Below are 21,822 nucleotides of genomic sequence, written 5' to 3' on the forward strand. Positions count from 1 at the left end.
AGTAATGACTGCTCGTATTGTCTTCAAGTACCGCAAAGTAAATTGAGTTTCAAATATTTGCGGAGGAATGGCGTGTTTCTCCAGGATCATGAGGATGGACGAGAGACATTTACTGAGTGACATTTCTGTTGTACATTTTTGTTTTCGATCTCCTTCAATCAATCAATCAATCAATCAATCAAATGGTTTATTCAGAATAAAAACAAGGCACTGGCAACCAGAGGTTGAATTACGGCCTTGTTGTACAGCACCTCTGTGCTACAAATACAATAAAATCACGTTACATATATACGATACAATACAGTTGCATTGTTAACATTAATTTCCATTATTTTTGTTCAGCAGGCATATCATATATGGGATTGCACTTTTTTTGTAGCGCTCAGTTCTGGGTTTGACAGTGTCTAGTTGGTTGCTGGCCCTTGTGGCTCTCCCAGTGATAGCCCCCCGGGTTTGTGGTAGCCAGTGACGGAAGTCCGGTGACTGGAGGAGTTTCTGGGCGAACTGCAGGCAGAGGTGGTCTCTCCTTTGATCTAGGGTAGACAAGTTCAGAATCCGGCACGCCTCTGGGTATGAAGTGTAGGCAGAGCGGAGTATTATCCGACATGCGCGTTTCTGGATGAATTCGATCCTTCGTCGCTGTCTAGCAGTTAGTCCAGGATGCCAGGCAGGCGCTGCGTACTCACAGCTTGGACGGACGAATGTTTTGTAGCAGGTAAGTATGTCATCCCTAGACAGATCGAACTGGTTGAGTTGTTTAAGCATAAATAGCTTTCGGTTGCCTTGTTTGACAATGTGGTCTACATGTGCGTTCCAACCAAGGTCAGCCTGGATGAACAAGCCGAGGAGTTTAACTATCTTGACCTCCTCTAACGGTTGGCCAGCAATAGACAGGGGTGGCAGTGGAAGGACTGTTCTCGTAAAGACCACGTGCATGGCTTTGCATTTTTGGGGGTGAAGTTTCATCTTTCTTGTGGATGCCCATTGGTCGAGGCTGTTGAGGTCCGTTTGAATTGTTGAGGTGTCCCGGATCAACCTGCTCTCAGCTAAGTTAAGATCATCCACGAACTTCCACCTCCTAGCAAGGGAATCCTCACTTGCACTGTTGATTAGAGCAAGGAAGATTAAGGGGCCTAACACTGTTCCTTGTGGTAGGCCACAGGTCGTCTCCCTCCAATCTGAATACGTTCCCTTGTACATCACTCTCTGCTTTCTAGTGGACAGGAACGAACATACCCATTTGGCGAGCGAGCTTCGTAGACCTGCTCCAAGTAGGCTTGAAATGGCTATGCTGTGGTCCACAAGGTCGAACGCCTTGGCAAAATCCGTAGTTATCAGCGTTGTTATTGTCTCCCTCTTATCTGCTGTTCTAGCCAGTTGGTCAATTAAATCAACGAGGCAGTGTGTCGTAGAACGACCTGGTATGCAACCAAACTGGTTTGGGTCAATGCTGTGCTTGATGTCAGAGTACAGATGTTTCGAGATGAAAGTTTCCGCTACTTTTGCTAGGGTAGGTGTCAGGGATATGGGTCTAAGTTCGCTGATCGACGGCGGGCGCGTTTTAGGTAGTGGTATGATATTTGCCTGTCGCCATTGTTCTGGGACGACCCCCTCCGATAGTGAGGCATTCAATATGGACGTTACTGGTGTAGAAATCTCATAGGCAAAGCACTTGATGATTCTGTTGGAAAGACCGTCCGGTCCTGCGGCTTTGTTCACTTTGACGTGTTTCAACTTTTCGTACACTTGCCACGGCTGCACCTCGTCCAAAGGCCTAGCTGGGAGAAATGTTGGTAGTCTAGTGTTGTCCAGTGGGTCGAGTGAGCAGGTTATTGTGCACAGAGCATTGTTTACTGCGTCAGCGACAGCCTTGTTGTCTCCTGGTGGTGCACCTTCAACGTGGAGGGTGAGACCTGTTCCTGACGTGTTCGTCATGACCTTGATCTGCTGGTACCATGTCCTTAAGCTCCGTCTCTGACAAATCACCTTTTGAATCCAATAAAGGCTTCAAAAACGATAATTGAATCTAACTGAAATAATTGTAATACATCGAAAGAAGGTTAGACATCCAGGTAACAGATACAACAAACAGCAGTTGCTCGATCAACTGGATAACCTAAATCATGTCAAGAGTTGCTTGAGTAGTATAGCTACTGCTATGTGGCGAACAATAATAAGATCTAAAAGTAAAAGTGTGTACAAATTCATGGAGGTGGTTGTCTCTTCAGTTCCACCGCTTCTTTTCAAGCAGCAGCAAGCTATAAAAGGCGACCATAATTAGGAAAACCTTGGACCAAGGCAATGCCATTAAGCGGGATGGACGAATAGGGACTGAAGTTGTTGTACAAAAAAATAAAACAATAATACAGACTCAATGAGGCGGTTCTAAACAAATAAACAGATCAACCACTCATAAATGTTCTCATCAGACATCACAGGTAAACGATAGGAAAAATTACAGGAATGGCTGTGTATAGACTTCCCAACAAAAAAGGCGAAGGGATTTACATGTATTCTTTGTCGGATTGTCGGATACGTCGTCTTACGCGAAAAATTCCGGCCTGCAATCGCGACTTTTCTAACGGGTTACCATTTTCGAGGTTGTCATTAATTTCAATATAAATTTCTTATTTCATTAACATTGCAGACATGCGATGTTTGATGCTTAACTGCTACAAGCGTATTGCACAGAGTGATATAGTTACATGTCCCAACTTTGTACAATCCGAAGCCCTCCAAAAAGTACTTTTCGATGAGCACGGACGCTCACATATGTTGAGATGGACGATATACGACTGTCCACAAATCGCGCCTTCAAGATGACGTACCATATCATTCCTTCCCAACAAGTACCAGCCTAGCAATCAGCAATGTATTTAGTTACTCCAAGGAGGTTCAAAAACCTCCTTGGTTACTCAAAAGATTGCAATTTTCCCGCCGCATTTTGCGGTGCTTCAACTTCAAGATTACAACACTGCGCCAAGCATCGTTCGCTCGACCAATATATTTTAGCTTTATCTGTTTTTTCTACTACAATACTAAATGACCTGGTGTCGCGTGAATACAACCATCTGCTTTTCTCCAAGCAGATATAAGGCTATGGAGTCCGGCAATCCTTTTTTGCAACATTTATCGTTTCTAGTATGACACGACGTTTTTCAAGGGCTCGCGGAGGCTGAGACTGACAAGAGTCTGAGACAGTCTATGGTGTTTCCCGCATTTGAGTCCGATAGACCACCAGTATCGTTTATGAACTATATATATGGGGCATGTACTTTATATATACGTATATGACCATATATATGATATACTTGTATCAAGGGACTTTTAGTATGGCAGACATCCAAGAAAACTAAACTCTTCCGAAGTTCCAATTAAGTTCCCCTTCCAGTTGCAGGCTGTTATTTCCTGTGATACGAGTCTATCTTTTCGCTTTGCCATGTCTTTCAATCCACGTCTCCACCGGATTCCATAAGTTACTGGAAATAGTAGACATGTGGCAGAAATTGGCCAAATAAACTGAATGATGATGATATGTCAAAGGAGTACATCTGTAACTCCAGAGGCCTGTAGTCCTGTAGACACCATGGTAGAGACTATTACTATCCTACGCGTTATCCTACGCGTTACGGAATCTTACGGGAATTGAATCGAAGTGGTTGATGGACGAAGTGAGTCAGTGAAAGTGGGCAGGGATGGGGTGTGGTCACCGTAGGTGGCCGACAGGGGGCGTTGTTAATTACAGCTCTCCCTGAAAGTCACTAGGATAAAAGAGGGCGTGTCGCGCGGTTTGGAACGTACGTCAGCCGCGTGGGCCGGCGATGATTAAACCAAGGAGGTTACACCCCTCTTGATTGAAAACAAGGACTCAGTATAATTCTCCAACAAATCGCATTGTGAAAGACACCACTGTGTCCTTACAATACAATACAATTAGATACAATACAATACAATACAATACAATACAATACAATATAATACAATATTCCATATGTAAACATACACACACACACTCCTAGCCTGGTATCCAGCCGTAATATAAATTTAGCTCCCGAGTCTCTTCTCTCCTCTTGGATACCAGGCTAGCATACTCTATCATGTAGTATTACAGTATATGGTAGTATTGTTGGTACCACAATAAAAAAATAAATAAAAAAAAACTCGCATCAGTGGAACTAAGGCTGCACGTTAGACTCCATGTGAAAAGACCTCCTACCTTATTTAGTGATGTGTTGCACTGAAAATTCCAACGACTTCCCTGTCAAGTCAAAATTAATCGTCATTTATACATACATACATACGGACTAGCTCAGCTACAGGAAGAACTCTCAATATGTTACAAGGACAGGATCAGGAAGTGGTGCGTCCCCCATCCTCTCAGCTCGTGCCATGTGCAGAACGTGTATTGGACGTGGCCGAGCCTATATCTACATTGGCGTGGTTTGATAGTAGCCTCCATAGCAGGCTCTCTGTGGCCCTTTTTTTGTGTGTTCACAATACACTTTTGCTGGCCATTTCTTTTTGTACTGGGTCGCTGACTGCTGGGCCGCGGGACCGGCAACCAGCGCCAAGGCCAGCAATCAGCGACCCAGCCAGCAAGAAATGGCCAGCAAAAGTGTATTATGAGCCAAAAAAGACCCCAGAGAGCCTGCTATGGAGGCTAGTTTGATAGGGAGACCCTCCCAGCCATCCGGCTTCCGACGAGTCATGTTACAACCGCCGGAAAAGTTGACTTTGGCAGTTCAGTCGAGGTCATTTTAAAAGTTTGCCTCATGACCCAGAACCGTGCGAGTCATTGTGGTCGCCCACACGTCACGAGAATATACTGGGACAATGTCTCATTGGGGCTAGAAAACAGGGGGTATACAGGTTTTATTTTTTGGAAACAGAAACGTTGAACGTACATCATACTCATAGAGGGCCATAGAGAAAGAGAAAGAGAATAGGAATTAGGATAATTCTCTGAAGTGGTCCCAGAAGTTTTTTGAAGAGCTCTAATTCTTCGTGGATATAAGTAAGTAAGGCATGTAAAAAGAAAATGATTCAACCAAGGACAACGCCCTTGATTCAACCAAATTCTGTACACCTTTTTAAAGTCTATTAGAGTCTAACTTACTCTAAGTCGCTACCCGAAAAGATGATATGGATAACACGGACGGTGAAAGACTTACAAAGACCGCCAGGTGTCGTCATTTTGCTACGGAACTGATCTATCGACAACAATGTACCTGTTACTATTGTCGTACTCTCCCAGTAGAGGTTCGGCTGTGGCTATTTTATGGCGTGTTTTATGTGTTTTTGTCGGGCTTTCTATTTTGTCCTGTCCACCGGTCATGTCCACCGGTCATGCCGAAAAAATCCGAATCTCTGCTTGGATAATTGTCACGCAATAAAGTTGTGTCTGCCTGTATCATTATATGTCGTCCTCAATTAAATAGACGTTGTACCATAGTTCCAACATAGAGGATGTTGATGCATTTTTTGTGCATTATAAAACTTTTTGTAACCGGCAAGAAAAGAATCTGCGCCGTGCGTTTGAGGGCATTCAAAAGAGAGATGGCTATGGAAAGTCAGCATTGCAACTTTTTCTTCTCATTTCAGTTCTCTAGGCCCCGCGGACACCAACATGGAGATGACTTTGCTTTATTATTCGTGGGTTCCCTTGCATTTCCTGATCCTCTATCTGTGTAATTATAGCATCCGTACAACATATGATTACGCAAGGGATCCTCAAGTTAGAATATTAACCGGGGCCGTATGTAATATCATGACATCTTTTTTAAAAGAAAAGAAGGGATATATTATAAAATGTAACTGACCGACACGTAACAGGTAAAATGGAGAGGAAGGGGGTTGAACCCAAAATATGACGTATTAAAACATTCCCGTTTATCTATCAATGTATCGCAAATCAATTTGTGAACTGTTGGAAAATGTTGAGTAGGTAAGAATTTCAGAGCAATATACGGGTCAAAATTGCCATTAGAATCCATCGGAATTTCAAGTGCAAGTATTAACAAATCAAATACAAACCTCGAGTGTTTGCTTGAGTCACACAGGCAGACATGCCAAAATTATGAACTGAAAGAAATTGGGGAAAGTATTCATAATTTTGCGACATGATGTTTGCAGCAAGTTTCGGCTTGAAATGTTATGCAACTTCCGTTTGAAACACTAGCATATCTGAAATTCAGATTTGAAGAATGCAATGTGCTCGTATTGGTAGCAATTTGATTAACACACTGTTCCACTGACGCCATATTCAAAGTTTAGAATCGTCATTGGAGAAATCACAACTACTGGATCAAAGGCACACATTCAGTTACCGCAATACTAATATAGTACTAGCAGTCCGGTTCAGTGAATCCAAACCGGAAAAAGTGGAGGTAAATTCTCCTGGAGATTATTCCCGCGCCCTGTTCGTTGATCTAGTTACAATTTAGTCGTCACGAAGTGAAATGGAGGATTCATCATTTAGGTAAACTTACCGACGGTAAAAGCTCGTGCCCCGTCACTACTGGGTTCCCGTCACCGTGCACGAAAAGCTTGAGAAGGCGTGTGCACTACCACGAGTCGTTCTAACAATTACTAGTGAGTTAATAACCAACATGCAGCGCGGCGGTTATCGAAAGTGAAAGCAAGCCTAGCCGGAATAAAAGTTATAAGTCCGCTCTTACGTCGCTTTCAATACTGAAGTGTAAACTTTCAGGGGTACTATGTGATTGTCCAGAGAAATATCAAAGTTTGGTATATATACCCAAAGTTTTATGTTAACCGCTGACAAGTTGCAATTGGCAATTGATCGCCGTATCCTGAAAACTTCTTGTACTACCAACAAGCTCAGTAACAGCATTTGACAGTTAAGTTACGCCACCTTCAGCTGAGCGACGTCTTGTTAAAGTGCACCTAACACTAAACATACCACAATGTGTGTCGTTTAAAACTACCAATTACAACCCGTTAGTGTTACAGGTGCAACCGCACTGTTGTACGCGTACCTTTGCTATGTAAGAACAGCTCATTCCTACCAGAAGCCAACATCCATTTAGAAATGGTACAATTTCAATAGAATTATTCTGCATAAGTAACAGTTAAATAAGATATACTACATCTTGTTGCGTCTTTGCTGATGACAAACTATTACGTTGATGAAGGTTACACATCCAAGCAGATCCTACAATGGCATAAGATAGTACCAAACTAGCCAAGGAGTGTAGTCAGCCAAGAGGTGTCCATTTGCCATGTAGCGAAACATACTCCTTAGCCGGCTACACGCCCCTGTCAGCCTTTGATACTATCTTATGCTACCGTAGGATCTGCTTGGAGATTAGTTTTTTTTGTCCTCCCAGTTCATTATAGCGACGCTGAAGAAGAGAGACGGATATCACTCGACTTGTCTAGAAGTAATCTCCGTATGATTTTGTCCAGTTGCAGGGATTGAACGTCTTTAAAAAGTAAAGTTATTCTAATCTTTAACATGTGACATTGTGACTATTTCTCCTGTGCCAGGTGAGTCAGCTACCACGCCCACCTCCTGACGATTACGTCAGGATCACATGACGTCAGTCAATACATTCACCGCATGAGTACGCCATAGGCATAACATACACGATAATACCACTTTTTCTATTTAGGATACATCTAGGAGTACTTTGCATAATCTTTTATACGTCTTATCATAATATTGACTTTTTGCCCTAAGTAGGAGCATTAGATCACCGGACGTAATATCCTTGAACAGTTTTGTTTATTTTGGTAGCATTTGACTGCGGTTAAAATCCATCATGGCGTCGTCTTTTTTGTCCGTACCACTGAAGAAGTCGTCAGAAGTAGACCTGGTAAAACCCCCGGAAAAATTCATCAAGAACACTTACTCCGGGCCAGGAGGGACCCAAGATGACTTTGTACCCATGCTGAAGGAACTGGACAAGTTGCGAGACTCTGCAACCTGCAAGACGCTGGACAGACATGACAGTTCCTTGGAGCTCATCCAGAAGTGAGCCGATTTTCTTTCTCAGGAATTTTGTTGCAGACAAAGCTTTCAATTCGTGTTTTGTCGTATTCATTAACGTACTGTAGAAGTGTGACAACGATTGGTAATGTTTAGATCTGTATTTTGCGTAATATATGTCTGATTATTCTTAAAATGTCAAAGTATCAACTGTTTTTATAGCCGTGACAATGATACAATTTGCATACAAGTACAACGCAGTGTTAAAATATTAAAGATATACCTTTGAGCTTCGTGGCATCATGTTATTTTTTGCAGCAACAACTAAGATCTTTCCTTGCAACAACATGAGCATTATTTCATTAGTTCTGATATCAAAGTGCATTTATGTACCAAAATCGTTTCGCTAGGAAGGCCCAGAGCCTCTCCTACAATTTTTGAATGTCACACCCGGAAGTGAGAAGCGCCTCTGGTTATACACTGACGTCATTGTCACAAGTGCTCCGAAGTACCTTGCACAGTCGATGTGCAAATTTGATCAGCATCAATATAGCAAAAAAATCTTTGTGGGCATGAGCAAAAATGGAAACAAATAATCAGAAATACAAAATAATATCGGTGGGCAGTTTGTCAAAATCACTCAAAACTTGCCAGTGGGAAATTTTAATTTTTTAAAGATATGTATTTCTGTGATATTTTCTTGTGCACAGTTTTTGCAGCGAGCATTGCATTTGTACCGTAGTATGTTGCCATGGTTGCGCTGTTTCTGCAAACCACGTCTCTTCGCATACCTGTGAACTTGATTAATTTACAGTTTCTACCTTTTCCTCCGATCCTCAGGTACTATGATCAGCTCTGTGCAATTGAAGCCAAGCTCCCAATCACAGAGAACCAGGTATGCAGATATGTCGTAGTGTTAAATGATACACAGTATATAAGGTATAACATCATAGTATAGGCATATAGTATTGTGGTCTTGAACATGTACCTAGACTACATGTATGTCACATTTTGTCTTTGCCTTCATCAAATTTATGACCATGGAAAACTTACTCCAAAAGTTGGAATTATCTAGAGCATGTAGATGGAATCTCTGTGATTACATGCATAGATATTGCAATGGATCCCATTGCCTGCTAAAACTATGGGAAATGCCAGAGGTAAACAACATTATTACCATGACAACATGGTATAATTGTTACTTGCTAGCATATATCCTAGCAGTATAGACTTTAAGAACAGGAAGCGAAGAAAATGAAGCTGAAATTTGCTGTTGTTGCTTTCTTGCACTCTGCTGACACTGCACATTTTACCCTCCTCCTCTGTCTGTCACACCTGTTTCTCAATCTACCTTCCTGTAACCTCTGACCTTCCTGTGACATCTGACCTCCCTTCAGGAAGATGAACCCCCTACCCCCTACCAGGTAAGGTCAGGGAAGTTCACTCGCACTTAATCTCCAAGCAGATGGAGGTTGTTATGTTACACAGCTATCCCATTGTTTTTACCCATAACATTAAACTTAAAGCACTCAGTAAAGTGCAAGTCAATGTTATAACCTCCCAACATCTACTTGGAGATTACTTTCGCAAACTGTCTGTTACCTGTACGTGTATAGCTCTTGTTTTTCTTTTGTCTTTCTTAACATCTAATGCTTGTGTTTTGCATATTTGATAACTTTCCATTGTTTCCATAGAAAAATCATACAATAATCTGCCTTCTCATAAATGTCTCTTTACAGTGTTATGGTTAAATACCTGTTCACCATCTTAACACTGAAAAATCTAACCTAGTCTGTTTATGTGACATTTGTGCTGTGTCTGCCGCCATATTGTTATCCCTTTTTGCTGCATATGTACAATTAATGAAACCATGAAAACATTGAATTGAATTCTATGAATAATTATAGTTTTCATAGTAAATCATACAACATTAATAATATAATGTCTAATAACATACAAGGAGACATCTGTGCCGTTGGGCCAGTTTTTTTTTATAAGATGCCGTAGACATGACTAATAAGTCAGTATGAGAACTGCTAATTAACGGCTATTTTCCAACTGGTTCAACAAGGTACTTGTGAGGTATTGGTAAGTTTTTGTATGAATAATAAAATTTGGAATCATCTGCATTGTATGTTGTGTACTTCAGATGAGGAAAACCTCAGATGTACTGTAAAAGCATTTAAGTTCACAGGGATTTTATTTAGCAGTAGCGGAAAAAGAACTTTTTGCGGTGGATTTAATTTCGCGGTAGCACCATGCACTGTAGCATCTTACTGCCATGGGAAAATGTTCGCGGTGGTTTTAAATTTGCGGTGGAGGCCACCGCAAAAAACGCGAACATTAAACCACCGCGAAAGTTTCTGCATTTACAGTATACTAAAGATATTTTGTCTTACGGCCATACACAGAAGTCAGAGCTGAATGTTATAAACCTTATTGTTGTTCCTGTAGATCCGAGTCAACTTCACCTGGTACGATGCCTTCGACCAGGGCATGCTGTTTCTGGGAAAGATGAAGAAGAGTAAGTTATTAGGATATTATTGTTTTTGGTGTGTCTTTGTGTGTACAGATTTTTGTAGTCAGCATAACTCAAGAACCTCTTGATGGATTAAGATGATATTTGCTATTTGGGTATTTAGGTCTCTGGATTTGGGACACTGCCGCACCACTGCCGCACCAACTGCAAACATAAAACCACCACGAAAATTTCTGCATTATATTTCTAATTTTATATAATTCATCTCTGTTTTAAGCCATGTCATCTGGAGACTATGAGAGGATGTGTGTCCTGTTCAACATCGGAGCACTGATGAGCCAAATAGCTGCTGCACAGAACCTGGGCGCCGACGACGGCCTGAAAAATGCTGCCAAATATCTGCAGGTATCTAAAGAAAAATAAATGGAAATAACAGCACTGTTCATTGCATATACATTACCTGTAATATGTTGTTAAGGTCAGGGTAGAGATTGGGATCTGGTACAATCAGCAGTTTCACCTCTAGAGATACTTATCAGAACCTCTGCTACAATCAGGATGATAGAAATTCATTAGGGTGGTCTCCAATTTATAAATCCTCCATATGTAAATCCAAGTCAATCTATCGATGTGAAATGACTCATGAGTCAAAATCAAAAACTGTCTTTTTAAGGCCCTGCTTGGATATCTTTGATTTTGCCATATGGTAGTCTCTACATGATATAATGATTTGTACATGTTTGGTCTGCATAACCAGTCAAATGAGTAATTTTTTTGCAGTTCTTATATTTAATATGTTTATTTCAGCAAGCGGCTGGTGTGTTCACACACATCAAGGAGTCCATGGCAGGGCCCTTCCAACAGGTGGTGACCCCTGACCTCTCCCTGGAGATGCTGAGCACCCTGTCTGTTGTCATGTTGGCCCAGGCACAGGAGGCCATCCTGCTCAAGTCTATACAAGGTATGTACACAGCCAGGGAATGGGTTCTTGAATAGTTTCATCAGGTTGGTACGTCCAGGGAATGGATTTTTTTTTTGTGATGACTCTGAGGCAGAGCTGTTTTCTCAGATCTGAACTTTTTTTTGAAGGAGTTATAGCCAGTTGCTATGTTACAATGTGGGGCCGCGTAGCACAGTGGTAGTGTATTCAGCCTGTGACTGAGAGGTCGTCGGTTCGAATCCGCCTGCCGTGTTGCCGGTCTTGTGCCCTTGGGAAAGGCACTTTACACGACTTTTCTCACTTTACTCAAGTGAAAAATGAGTCGTCCCTCGGACAGGACGTTAAATGGAGGTCCCGTGTATGGGGAGATCCATACCCCATGCACGTTAAAGAACCCCCACACGTGCGATGGTGCAGTGTGCGTTGGTGCAAATCCTTCTGTTGGAAGTTGGTGATTCACTTCAAATCACCCGGACGGGTGTGTCACCCCGTAAGGGGCGGTATAACCCGTCATTGTGCGAACATGTGCGAACATGTATATAGGGCTCCCTTGGAAATCAGTTACTACGTTAACTGAAGGGACTACCCCAAAGATCAATAAATAAATAAATGAATAAAAAACAATGAGGGAGCTTCAGGTGTGCCCAACTGGCCGAGGCTTTTACAAGGCCAGGCCTCAGCTAGTTGGGCGACCTTGGCTGCCTGTATTGCCAGCCAAACAAATAGGTAACGTGCCCGTTAGATAAATAAATAGATAAGCTTCAGGTATGAAACTTCTCAACTGGATTATTCTTAGCGGGAGGTATAGAGGAGACCCGGTGAGCTTAGCTAAAAACATGAGCCGTAATGAAGCTGCATCAAGTAGACAGTATTTTTTTTCCTCTGGATTATTCTGGTGAGGTAAAGCAGTATGTAGTGAAAGAAAAGTCTGAACTGGACAGTGATGTAACACAGAAGCTTCAATTCCATGGTTGAATTTTATGTTGTTCTTTTGCAGACAAGATGAAGGAAGTCATCATCGCAAAGTTGTCCATGCAGGCGTCTGACTTGTACTCTGATGCCATGAAACAGGCACAGAACCCACACTTTGGAGACTTACTCCCAAAGGTAACAACAATACCATTGTCTTAGATAATAACTGCCCAAGGCTATGGAGGATAGGGAAGGATGGAGGAAGAGAGTCATGGCCATCCGTGCAACCAGCACGTCCGGATGATGATGATGAGATAATGATGTGTTTTTGAAGTACTTAAAAGCAGAGGTGTCAAAGTTTAATTGTAACATGTGACACTGTTTGTGATAACAAGGGTTGTTTCAGACGTGTACAGTTTTCAATCTTAACTACATATGGTTGTCCCTTTAGATGTATAGGAGAGTTTTAGATATCCAATATCGGTATTCAATGTGATGATTTTACTGTCTCTATCCTTCAGGAGTGGATCCCAACCCTAGCTGGTAAACAGGCCATGTACCATGCCCAGGCTGAGTTCTACATGTCACTTCTGGCCAAGAAGAACAAGAGCATTGGGGAGGAAATAGCCAGGCTCAAGGTAGGGTCCATTTAATCAAGGAGACAGAAACTTTGTCTTTAGAGACAGTTAAACTTGAGAGACAGCAAATTCATATAACATATCAAATTCAATAGATCCAGAAGGCAGAGGTTTGAATGCAGGAATTGTACATGGGTATTGTATGAGGGATAGAAAAAAAAGTACTTGTCTCAAGCATTATGTTTCGAGTTGGCGAGTTGGACCTGCCTGTGTGTGTGTGCTGTTTGTTGGTATTTAAGTGTCACGTAAATATTTTTGTATATATGATGATTTTGGAAACAGTCAGATGTTTCAGACATCATCCATTATCTTTCGTCAGTGACACTGAAGATATCTTGTTGGAGAGCATCTTTTATATGCTAACGCTAAATCCCAAGTACTATTTGGCATATCTTATTACCTGAATGCATAACCTTCATAAACGTTTTCTCCATTTATCTTCTCAGCATGCCCTAGAGCTGGCAAAGACCGGTAGCAGCAGAGCAGGTTCGACCATGGACATGAAAGACTTCATCGGTAAACTCCAGCGTGCGCACGACTCTGCCGACAAGGACAACAACTTCATCTACCATGACCGCGTACCGGAACTCAGCAACCTGCCTGCCATTGGTCGAGCTGTTGTGGCCAAGGCTTTGCCTCTCTCCAAACCCATGAATCCCAAGTTTACTGGTACTGGTCTAGTTCCAGATCATTCTTTATTGATAATCATATCTTTGGTCATATGTTGAAAATTAAAATCCAGTTCATGCCAGCTATGTTCCTGGTCATTTTACCCGAACATAGGGGCGTTGTCCAGTAAATTTTCAGATCTAAATCCAAATAACATTGTGGTATATGAAATTGACCTCTAATAAGATTATGAAAAGAAGGACTGCATCTTAAACTATTCTTAAAATATCCCCACCATATCAATATTACCACTCGGGGGACATGTCAAGTACAACTGTGTGATTTGGGGGTTGTGAACTGGTGAACTGTCAAATCGTTAACTATATCTGAATGCTCTCAATGTTTTCTGACATGAATCATGGTATTGCAATGCTGTGATGTAAATACTTCCTCTAGGTTCTTATCAATTGCATTTCTTCACTACCTTTTTTTCTGTACTGTGTGTAGTAAACAATGTTCCTGTTATGAACAGTCTTAGGAGTCTGTTGTATGTTTTGTTGACAATTTTTGTGCATCTTGTGTTTTTTCCTGACTGCAGACTTGTTTGAAAAGCTGGTTCCCCTTGCGGTACACTTGTGTGTGTGTGTGTGTGTGGATGCAGGTGTACATTCATTTCCAATGTTTCACAATGTGTGTTTTCTGTGTTTCCTGACTGCAGACCTGTTTGAGAAGCTGGTTCCCCTGGCGGTACACCAGGCTCTGACTGGTTACGAGGCCCGTAAGGCGGATGTGGTGAACAGGGAGGTGGGGCGGCTGAGGGAAGCAACGCAGCTTATGAACAGGTGTGTGTGCGTTTACGCGTGTGCATCTTACACATCTCTTACACAGGCAGGTGGGGCTACTGAGGGAAGCCACAAGGCCTATAAAGAGGTTTATGAGGTTTATGTGTGTGTGGTGGGTATGTATGTGTATAAGTGTCTTACACAGGGAAGTGGGACTGCTGAGGGAGGCAACAGGTATGAACAGGTGTGTTTGAGTGGGGAACATGTGTCTTAAGCAGAAGTTTGAACAAAACAGCTGTTAAGGTTTCTTCTCTGCCTAAATTGTCATTTTGTCCTTCCATTGTGCTCTCATTAATGAATCAAGAAAGAACTGTGCTACCATCGACCATTGATAGCTTGTTATGAAAGAATTATGTTTTTAGACCATATGAATGATGTCATGAAATTTATTGCCCATAATGTAATTCTTTCCAAGAGAAAATACAGCACATACCACTGCAATAAAGCTACAAACATACTTTCGCACATCTTTATATCAATTAATCGTCTGTACTTCATCATCATCAGTCTACCAAAGCTAGGTAACTGCTGAGGCAGCCTGTCTGCCTCAAATGTTCTTCACTTCTGATGGTGTCTGTAGTTATTGAAAAATAACTGCATCTGAAAGTGTGCCTGTGGCATTAAGTCCATCCCCCCCCCATGTACAGTGTGCTGGCATCCCTGAATCTGCCAGCTGCGATTGAGGACCTGTCAGGTGACAACGTCCCCCAGTCTATCCTGGAGAAGGGCACTGCCATCAAGGAGAGGGGAGGCATCGATAAGATCAACCAGCTCATCCAAGACTTACCCGAGCTGCTGCAGAGGAACAAGGAGGTTCTAGATGAGGTTTGTCAGAACTCTTGTTGTATATGGCTTCACTGTAGTAAGACATACTGAAGGTCTGCAAAAGAGCTACAATTTCCAAACTCTAGTACAGTTGTAGCGCAAAGCCTTTTATAATCCTAGTTTCTAGAGTACTTAATAATATTCTGTAATTATCGTGTTAAAAGAACTCATCATCTTCTGATACAGACTCAGTGTCATCAATGATTAAAGGTTTCACTATGTTAGTAACCAAAAATAAAAAAGGATTCATACTTTGTATAAGTCTAAATCAATTCCATGGAACTTTTCTGTTTGTTGTTTATCTCTCTCTATATAACCTCCTTGATTGAATCAAATGCGCTCTTGCTATCAGGCAAATCGTGTCCTAGACGAGGAGGAAAAAACAGACAGCGAATTGCGGGCGAACTTCAAAGAGAGGTGGACGCGCACGGCGTCTGCTCAGCTGTACAGTCCGCTGAGGGCGGAAGGTGGGAAGTACCAGTCTATCCTGGATAACGCCATCCATGCAGATACCATTGTACGGGAGAAGTACAACAAGCATGCTGAGAACATCACCCTACTGTGTAAGCCTGAGGTGAGGGTCACATTTGTACTGGCAGATTCAATTTTGTTTCTTTATTGCACCTTATTGATGATAATTGCACCCTTTTCTTTATTGTCCCTTTGGGATGGAAATGTGCTTGTTGGGACAGGCCAAAAATGTCACCCATCTCCAAAAATCTGTACTTCTTGAAATCTAACTGATGAAACTGTATTTATGTAATCTTGAAATGACAGATTCAACAAGGAGATTTAACAGCATGCCTTCCAAACAATGAGTGGGATATTTAAAATGTAAAAGCTAGAGACACAACATTTGATTTTCTTTCTGAATAACTGCAATACATCAATGTTTAAATTGCATTGTTATTACATGTATAACATATCTCATTATCTTTATCAGGATCTGCCAGGGAAGATTCCCTCATCCAGCCCAGCAGCAGCCTTACAAGGGAGCAAGGTACTGTAAGTTTTTTTTAGAAGGGAAAGGAAGCTGTAGCAATGCGTTGCATAGCAGGTACGTGTTCACAGTGTGATGTGTGTTAACAGGGAATGTAAAAGACCACTGCATATATTTTGCAATTTATGGTAAAACTTTCCTCAGCTTGAAATATAGTGATTATGTTTTGTTTAGAAGGGCCAAGCCTAAGAAAAAGAAAAACTAATTAAATTTCTTGCCCCCTTGCGGTTTTCCTAATACCGTTGAATACGAGAGTGCATGTAAACCTATGAAGAAATAAATGACTGCACTTTGAGTGATTTTTGCTATTTCTTGTGTTCTCTCAGTGTGTGACAGACCTGCGCCAGTTGATGGAGGAAGTAGAGACTATCAAGGCAGAGAGAGATGTCATCGAGTCTGAGATCAAGGAGGCCAAGACTGACATCTGTAAGTTCATTGTACTGAGAACATTCCCCCAGCTCTTTTTGACAAGCTCAAAGAACAATGGACCAAAGCTGAATGTCCCGTCTAAGGAATGCAACCCTTTCCTTTATCATGCATGTTGGGTGATGAGCGACAACAACAGGATCCTGCCTCTTAGTCCAGAGGCAGGGTCGCTAGACACTAGACTATGCATGATACTAAGGAATAGTGCAAAATTATTTGTGGGGACGTAACCATGGTAGACGTTTATTTTTCATCATCAGTGTTTGTTTTAAGCTTGTGAAAGCAACTTTCTGTAACTCTAACGCAATGCAAGACAGCAGTGTGATGAGTTTGCGCCTTTGCGGTGAAAAAAAAAGTCCCAAACATGAACATGAAATCACCCTAAATATTTCACAATTTACAGTACTTGGCTCACGTAAGTCATCATCATGCCAACACCATGACTATCATTTGTCTGACATCTTTAATTAATCTTTATTTAGCGTCCAAGTTCTTGTCAGCGCTGGCACAGGACGGTGTGGTGAACGAGGAGAACCTGTCGGTGGGAGAGCTGGACAGGATGTTTGGTCCCCTCCAAAAACAGGTCACAGAAAGTGTGTCCAGACAGGAGGGTCTCATGAACAAGATTCAGGTAGGTCAACGGTTAGAGTTTACCCTGCAAATGAGCTGGCATTGTGGTTAGAGATGCTAATCTAAAGGGATCCTGGTTTAAATTTCAGGGTTGTGCCCGTAGAATCCAAAGGTTATGGGTTTGAATCCCAATATTGTGACTTTGGGAAGGCACTTTACACCATTCCTCACTTGACCATGCCGTTGTTGCACTAGTTCTGTGAGTAACATTTGTATTGTAAGACTAGACTTTTGTGTAAAATGCCGTTGATACCAGTTTATTTCCCCCCATACAGACCGCCAACACAGAGTTCTGCCAGCAGAAACAGGCGAGTGGATCGGCCAATCAGAGGGAAGAGAAGCTGAAAGACCTGGCCGCCGCACATGACGCCTTCATGGAGCTGCTGGGTAATCTGGAAGAAGGGACCAAGGTAAGGTTGCATTGTGGGTAGTGAGATTCTGTGGGGACAAGGTGTGAGTGACCTTGAAGATGTCAAGCACAAGTTGGAAGCTCCATATTTAGAGTTACCTGACTACATATTGGTTTGTTTTCAATTCAGTAAAAAGTTACCTTTGTGTTTCAGCAATAATGCTAGATTACTGTAATAACACTGTGTAATCAATTTGCTAACCAGTCTAGAAACAGAGTATTCAAAGTAAAATCTTAACAGCAGCTTCAAGATATTGAACTTCATGATTAGATTGTCTTTTCATCTATATTTCAGTTCTACAATGAGCTTCTGCTGCTTTTAGTCAAGTTCCAGACAAAGTGTAACGACATTGTCTTTGCTCGAAAGACGGAGAAAGATGAGCACCTGAAGTAAGTATAATATCTGAATTCTTCATCTGTCTGTAATTATGGTATTTCACAGACTTAAAGCAGATTTTGAGCTGCTCTATTGTAATTTTCTGAACTTTCCTTCTATTGACATCCTGATGTATAATGACTTGAACTTTAAACAGGATGGAAGGCTTAGATTTTTTTCTGCCCCAGCAAATGTCCATCCTGGGATGAACAGACAGGTGCTGAAGAGAACCCTGGTTCCAGTTTGATAAAAAAAACTATGTTGTGTGTTAATGTATAAATGATTATACATCTATAAGACTAATATCTTGTGCTCCAATCACAGAGAGTTACAGGAGAACATTGCCAAGCAGGAAAAAGATTGAGCCAGAAGTTACAATGGAGGATGGTACCTACATTATAGGCTAGGAGAGATAGGTTTTGAAGAGAAAGAAACCATGTTGTGTGAATGTATAAAAAGATAGTATGACCAATGCCTTGTGCCCCACTCATAGAGACTTACAGGAGAACATTGCCAAGCAGGAAAAAGATTGAGCCAGCAGTTACTATGGAGGATGGCACCTACATTATAGGCTAGGAGAGGTTCTGGAGAGAAAGAAACCATGTTGTGTGTCAATGTATAAAAGATTGTATGACCAACATCTTGTACTCTACTCACAGAGACCTACAGGAGAACATTGCCAAGCAGGAAAAAGATGTAGCCAGCAGTTACTATGGAGGATGGTACCTACATTATAGGCTAGGAGAGGTTCTGGAGAGAAAGAAACCATGTTGTGTGTCAATGTATAAAAGATTGTATGACCAACATCTTGTACTCTACTCACAGAGACCTACAGGAGAACATTGCCAAGCAGGAAAAAGATGTAGCCAGCAGTTACTATGGAGGATGGTACCTACATTATAGGCTAGGAGAGGTTCTGGAGAGAAAGAAACCATGTTGTGTGTCAATGTATAAAAGATTGTATGACCAACATCTTGTACTCTACTCACAGAGACCTACAGGAGAACATTGCCAAGCAGCCGTCCCAGTCTGCCCCCACCCCTCCAGCCTACCAGGCCTCGGGTTAGTCATGCTTCCTTACATGTAACATTTAACCCTTACCAGCCTGATGTGTTTTTGTTAACCCCCCAACAGGGATATACAGGACAGCATTCTTCAGCAGCCAACCTCCAGTATCCCTAATACACCGGAGTATCAAAAAACTGGTTTGTGATGAAATAAACTGGTGAATACTCTTTCGTTGGGTTAAAGAGCTTGAGTGGAACTGCTTACTTTGGTTTGTTCTAACCTCAACTGGTTGTTCTATAGCAGTTTCAATGGGAAGTTAGCTAAATGCACTGTAAGCTGTGTTTCCTTAAGCATTGTGCATGTTGCACAGGAACTAGCTTGTACACAGACTGCACTTGATTGGTGACAATGGTAGCTGCTTCTGCAGTAGAGTTAGAAGTGTTGTTTGGCCAGAATTAGCCTGGTATCCAACCGTATTATAGCTCCCAGGTCTCCTCTGTCCTCTCTGCATTCTCTTCTGTATAATACGGCTGGATACCAGGCTGGGCCAGAATAGCCTACAACTTAGCATGTACGTGGTGTAGCCTTTTTAACAGGCATGTGCTTTCTTGGGATTGCTACAATGTATGTAGTTTTGCATAGCAGTTTTGCTAACTTAACTGAATGTGTGCACCTTTAATTACAGGACCTGGTGGAGCCAAGCCACCGCCACCTGCTCGCCCCCCTCCCCCTCAAGTGCAGCCACAACAACAACAACAACAACAGCAGCCACCTGCACAGCAAGCAGCTGCAGGCTCCCAGCCCCCACAGCTGAACATGCCCCAGGCAGGACAGCCCCAGTACGGCTACAACAACCCCCAGTACTACAGCCCTCCCCCCATGCCTACCAGCTACAACCCCTATGCAACCATGCAGTACCAGCCTCCTCCACAGCAGGGCGCTGCTGCACCGTATGGACAGCAGCCTGGAGCCCCACCGTATCCCCAGCAACAGCAGGCTGCCCCGCCCTACCCACAGCAACAGTACGCCCCCCAGTACCCCCAACCTGCCTATAATCCATACGCACCCCCCTCCCAGTACAACCCATATCAACAACAGCAGCAACGTTGAATGGGTACTACAAATGTATATTTCTGAACACAGAAATTTCTTTCTGTCTATAATACATATATCCTATCCAAGCCTACTAAAACCCTGTTAGATATTTTATAACACAGTGACAAAGGCAATGGTAAAACCAATAGTAAAAACACATGTACAATACATTTGTATTATCGACATCTCAAAAATGTATATCCTGCTTATGGTGTATGAATAGTGTCAGATACATGATGAAGAAAGCATTTTGTTTGAGATGATATTTTTCAGAAGATGAAATTTCCTTCTTTCAGTTTGATGTATAAATGAAAGTGCCTCAAAGGCTACTTCTTAAAACAGAGCACTTTTTTTTTTCTTAGAAGAAAATGTTTTGGTCTTTGCAATGTCAACTGCTGTTTTGCTTGGAAAATGGCTGGCTTTGTTGTTAAAAAGCAAACTGAGGACCTATTGCTGGGTATGGATTGACTTTCATAAAACAACAGTATTTTCACACACTTTAATGGTGTTATATATATATAATTAGTGTGTTATTGAGTCTGTATTTTTCCCACGCAAGCACATATCTGTCTATCTTAGCAAAAAAATGAAATGAAATTACTGTTGTGATTAGATAGACTGTTGAGCTTCATGCATTTTGTCAAAATATGTCAACAGAAATGATAAATGAATTGTGTGTGTTTCAGTTAGCATAAGCTTTTGTTCTTGTGTAGAACTGTGGAATAAGTCATTGAATTAGATTTTGTATATCTCCGGGGAACAGTTCAACAAGTAGGAGAAAAATAACAGAATGGATTATTACTAACCAAATTATTGATTATAGCTTGTGCCTTGTGGTATTTGGTTGAGACAGAAATCCCAAATTGTACTTTCTAAGAAGTCACTGGTTATGATAAAAGTTTGCCAGCTCTTGTTTGATATATTTAAGGTGGGAGGGTAGAAAGTCTTCAAATGGTAATTGTGCTAAGTTTGAGGATTACAATATGTTGAATGAACTTAGAGCATGGAGAGGGGGCTGTAGGTAACTGCTCATGCCATTCCTTAAAGTCTCAATCACTTTGTTTTTGTGTGTTGGAAGGGGATTTAATATGCTGATGAATAAAGATAATATCATTGTGTTTTTTTTTTACTATAATAATGATAATGTTTCATTCAATGTCCTGTTATGTACAATTTTATGTTACAAAAACTGCAAGAAAAGTGCTGAAGTTCTTTGTATGCATGCTGTAGGCTGTTGATTAGCTCCCATGATTTTGTAGAGATGAAGAGTCTGAACATACTAGTAGCTGTATACCTTGAAGGGAAGGAGAAACTTGTACAAAAGAGGAGAATGGAGAAATGTAGATTTTGCATGTTTGCTATATTTTGATAATATTTTGACACCAATGATAAACTAGATGCAGATGTCCAACATCATTAAGGAAAGTGATATGTATACATTCTGGTATTACTATACAATTAGAACAGAAGTATTATGTACAAAGTTAGGAATGTTGTACTTTTTGTGATATTTTGTTCAATTTGAACCCCTGTCAAAAAAAAAACTCTGAAACTTCCTTATGTTAGAACTTGATATACATGTACTGTGTAACAATATCTCTGTATCCATGAATTGTTCCTATACTTCTGATTGACCATCATTAAAAGCTTTCTGCTCAATAAATGTCTCTTGTGTAAGATTT

The 21,822-nt window shown here is 41.5% G+C and overlaps 1 protein-coding gene across 4 annotated transcripts; it reads left to right on the forward strand.

The window, feature by feature from the left end:
- The first annotated feature begins 7,658 nt into the window (after positions 1–7,658).
- On the forward strand, positions 7,659–21,816 carry LOC118403657 (programmed cell death 6-interacting protein-like). Of its 4 annotated transcripts, none has more exons than XM_035802431.1 (19): positions 7,659–7,996; positions 8,792–8,846; positions 9,349–9,375; positions 10,406–10,475; positions 10,708–10,835; positions 11,238–11,391; positions 12,368–12,477; positions 12,804–12,920; positions 13,367–13,589; positions 14,248–14,371; positions 15,019–15,196; positions 15,549–15,770; positions 16,140–16,196; positions 16,523–16,622; positions 17,105–17,253; positions 17,528–17,662; positions 17,957–18,051; positions 19,172–19,242; positions 19,731–21,816. In XM_035802431.1, the coding sequence occupies exons 1-19, from the start codon at positions 7,785–7,787 to the stop codon at positions 20,153–20,155; spliced, it is 2,652 nt and encodes an 883-aa protein (XP_035658324.1). In that variant the 5' UTR covers positions 7,659–7,784; the 3' UTR covers positions 20,156–21,816. The 4 variants fall into 4 exon arrangements, with proteins under 4 accessions (XP_035658324.1, XP_035658323.1, XP_035658325.1 ...); XM_035802430.1 differs by lacking the exon at positions 19,172–19,242 and adding an exon at positions 19,029–19,099 and having other exon boundaries at positions 7,663–7,996; XM_035802432.1 differs by lacking the exons at positions 9,349–9,375; positions 19,172–19,242 and adding an exon at positions 19,029–19,099 and having other exon boundaries at positions 7,668–7,996.
- The last annotated feature ends 6 nt before the right edge of the window (positions 21,817–21,822 follow it).

Source organism: Branchiostoma floridae, chromosome 16, assembly GCF_000003815.2.
Source record: "Branchiostoma floridae strain S238N-H82 chromosome 16, Bfl_VNyyK, whole genome shotgun sequence".
Taxonomy (NCBI): domain Eukaryota; kingdom Metazoa; phylum Chordata; class Leptocardii; order Amphioxiformes; family Branchiostomatidae; genus Branchiostoma; species Branchiostoma floridae.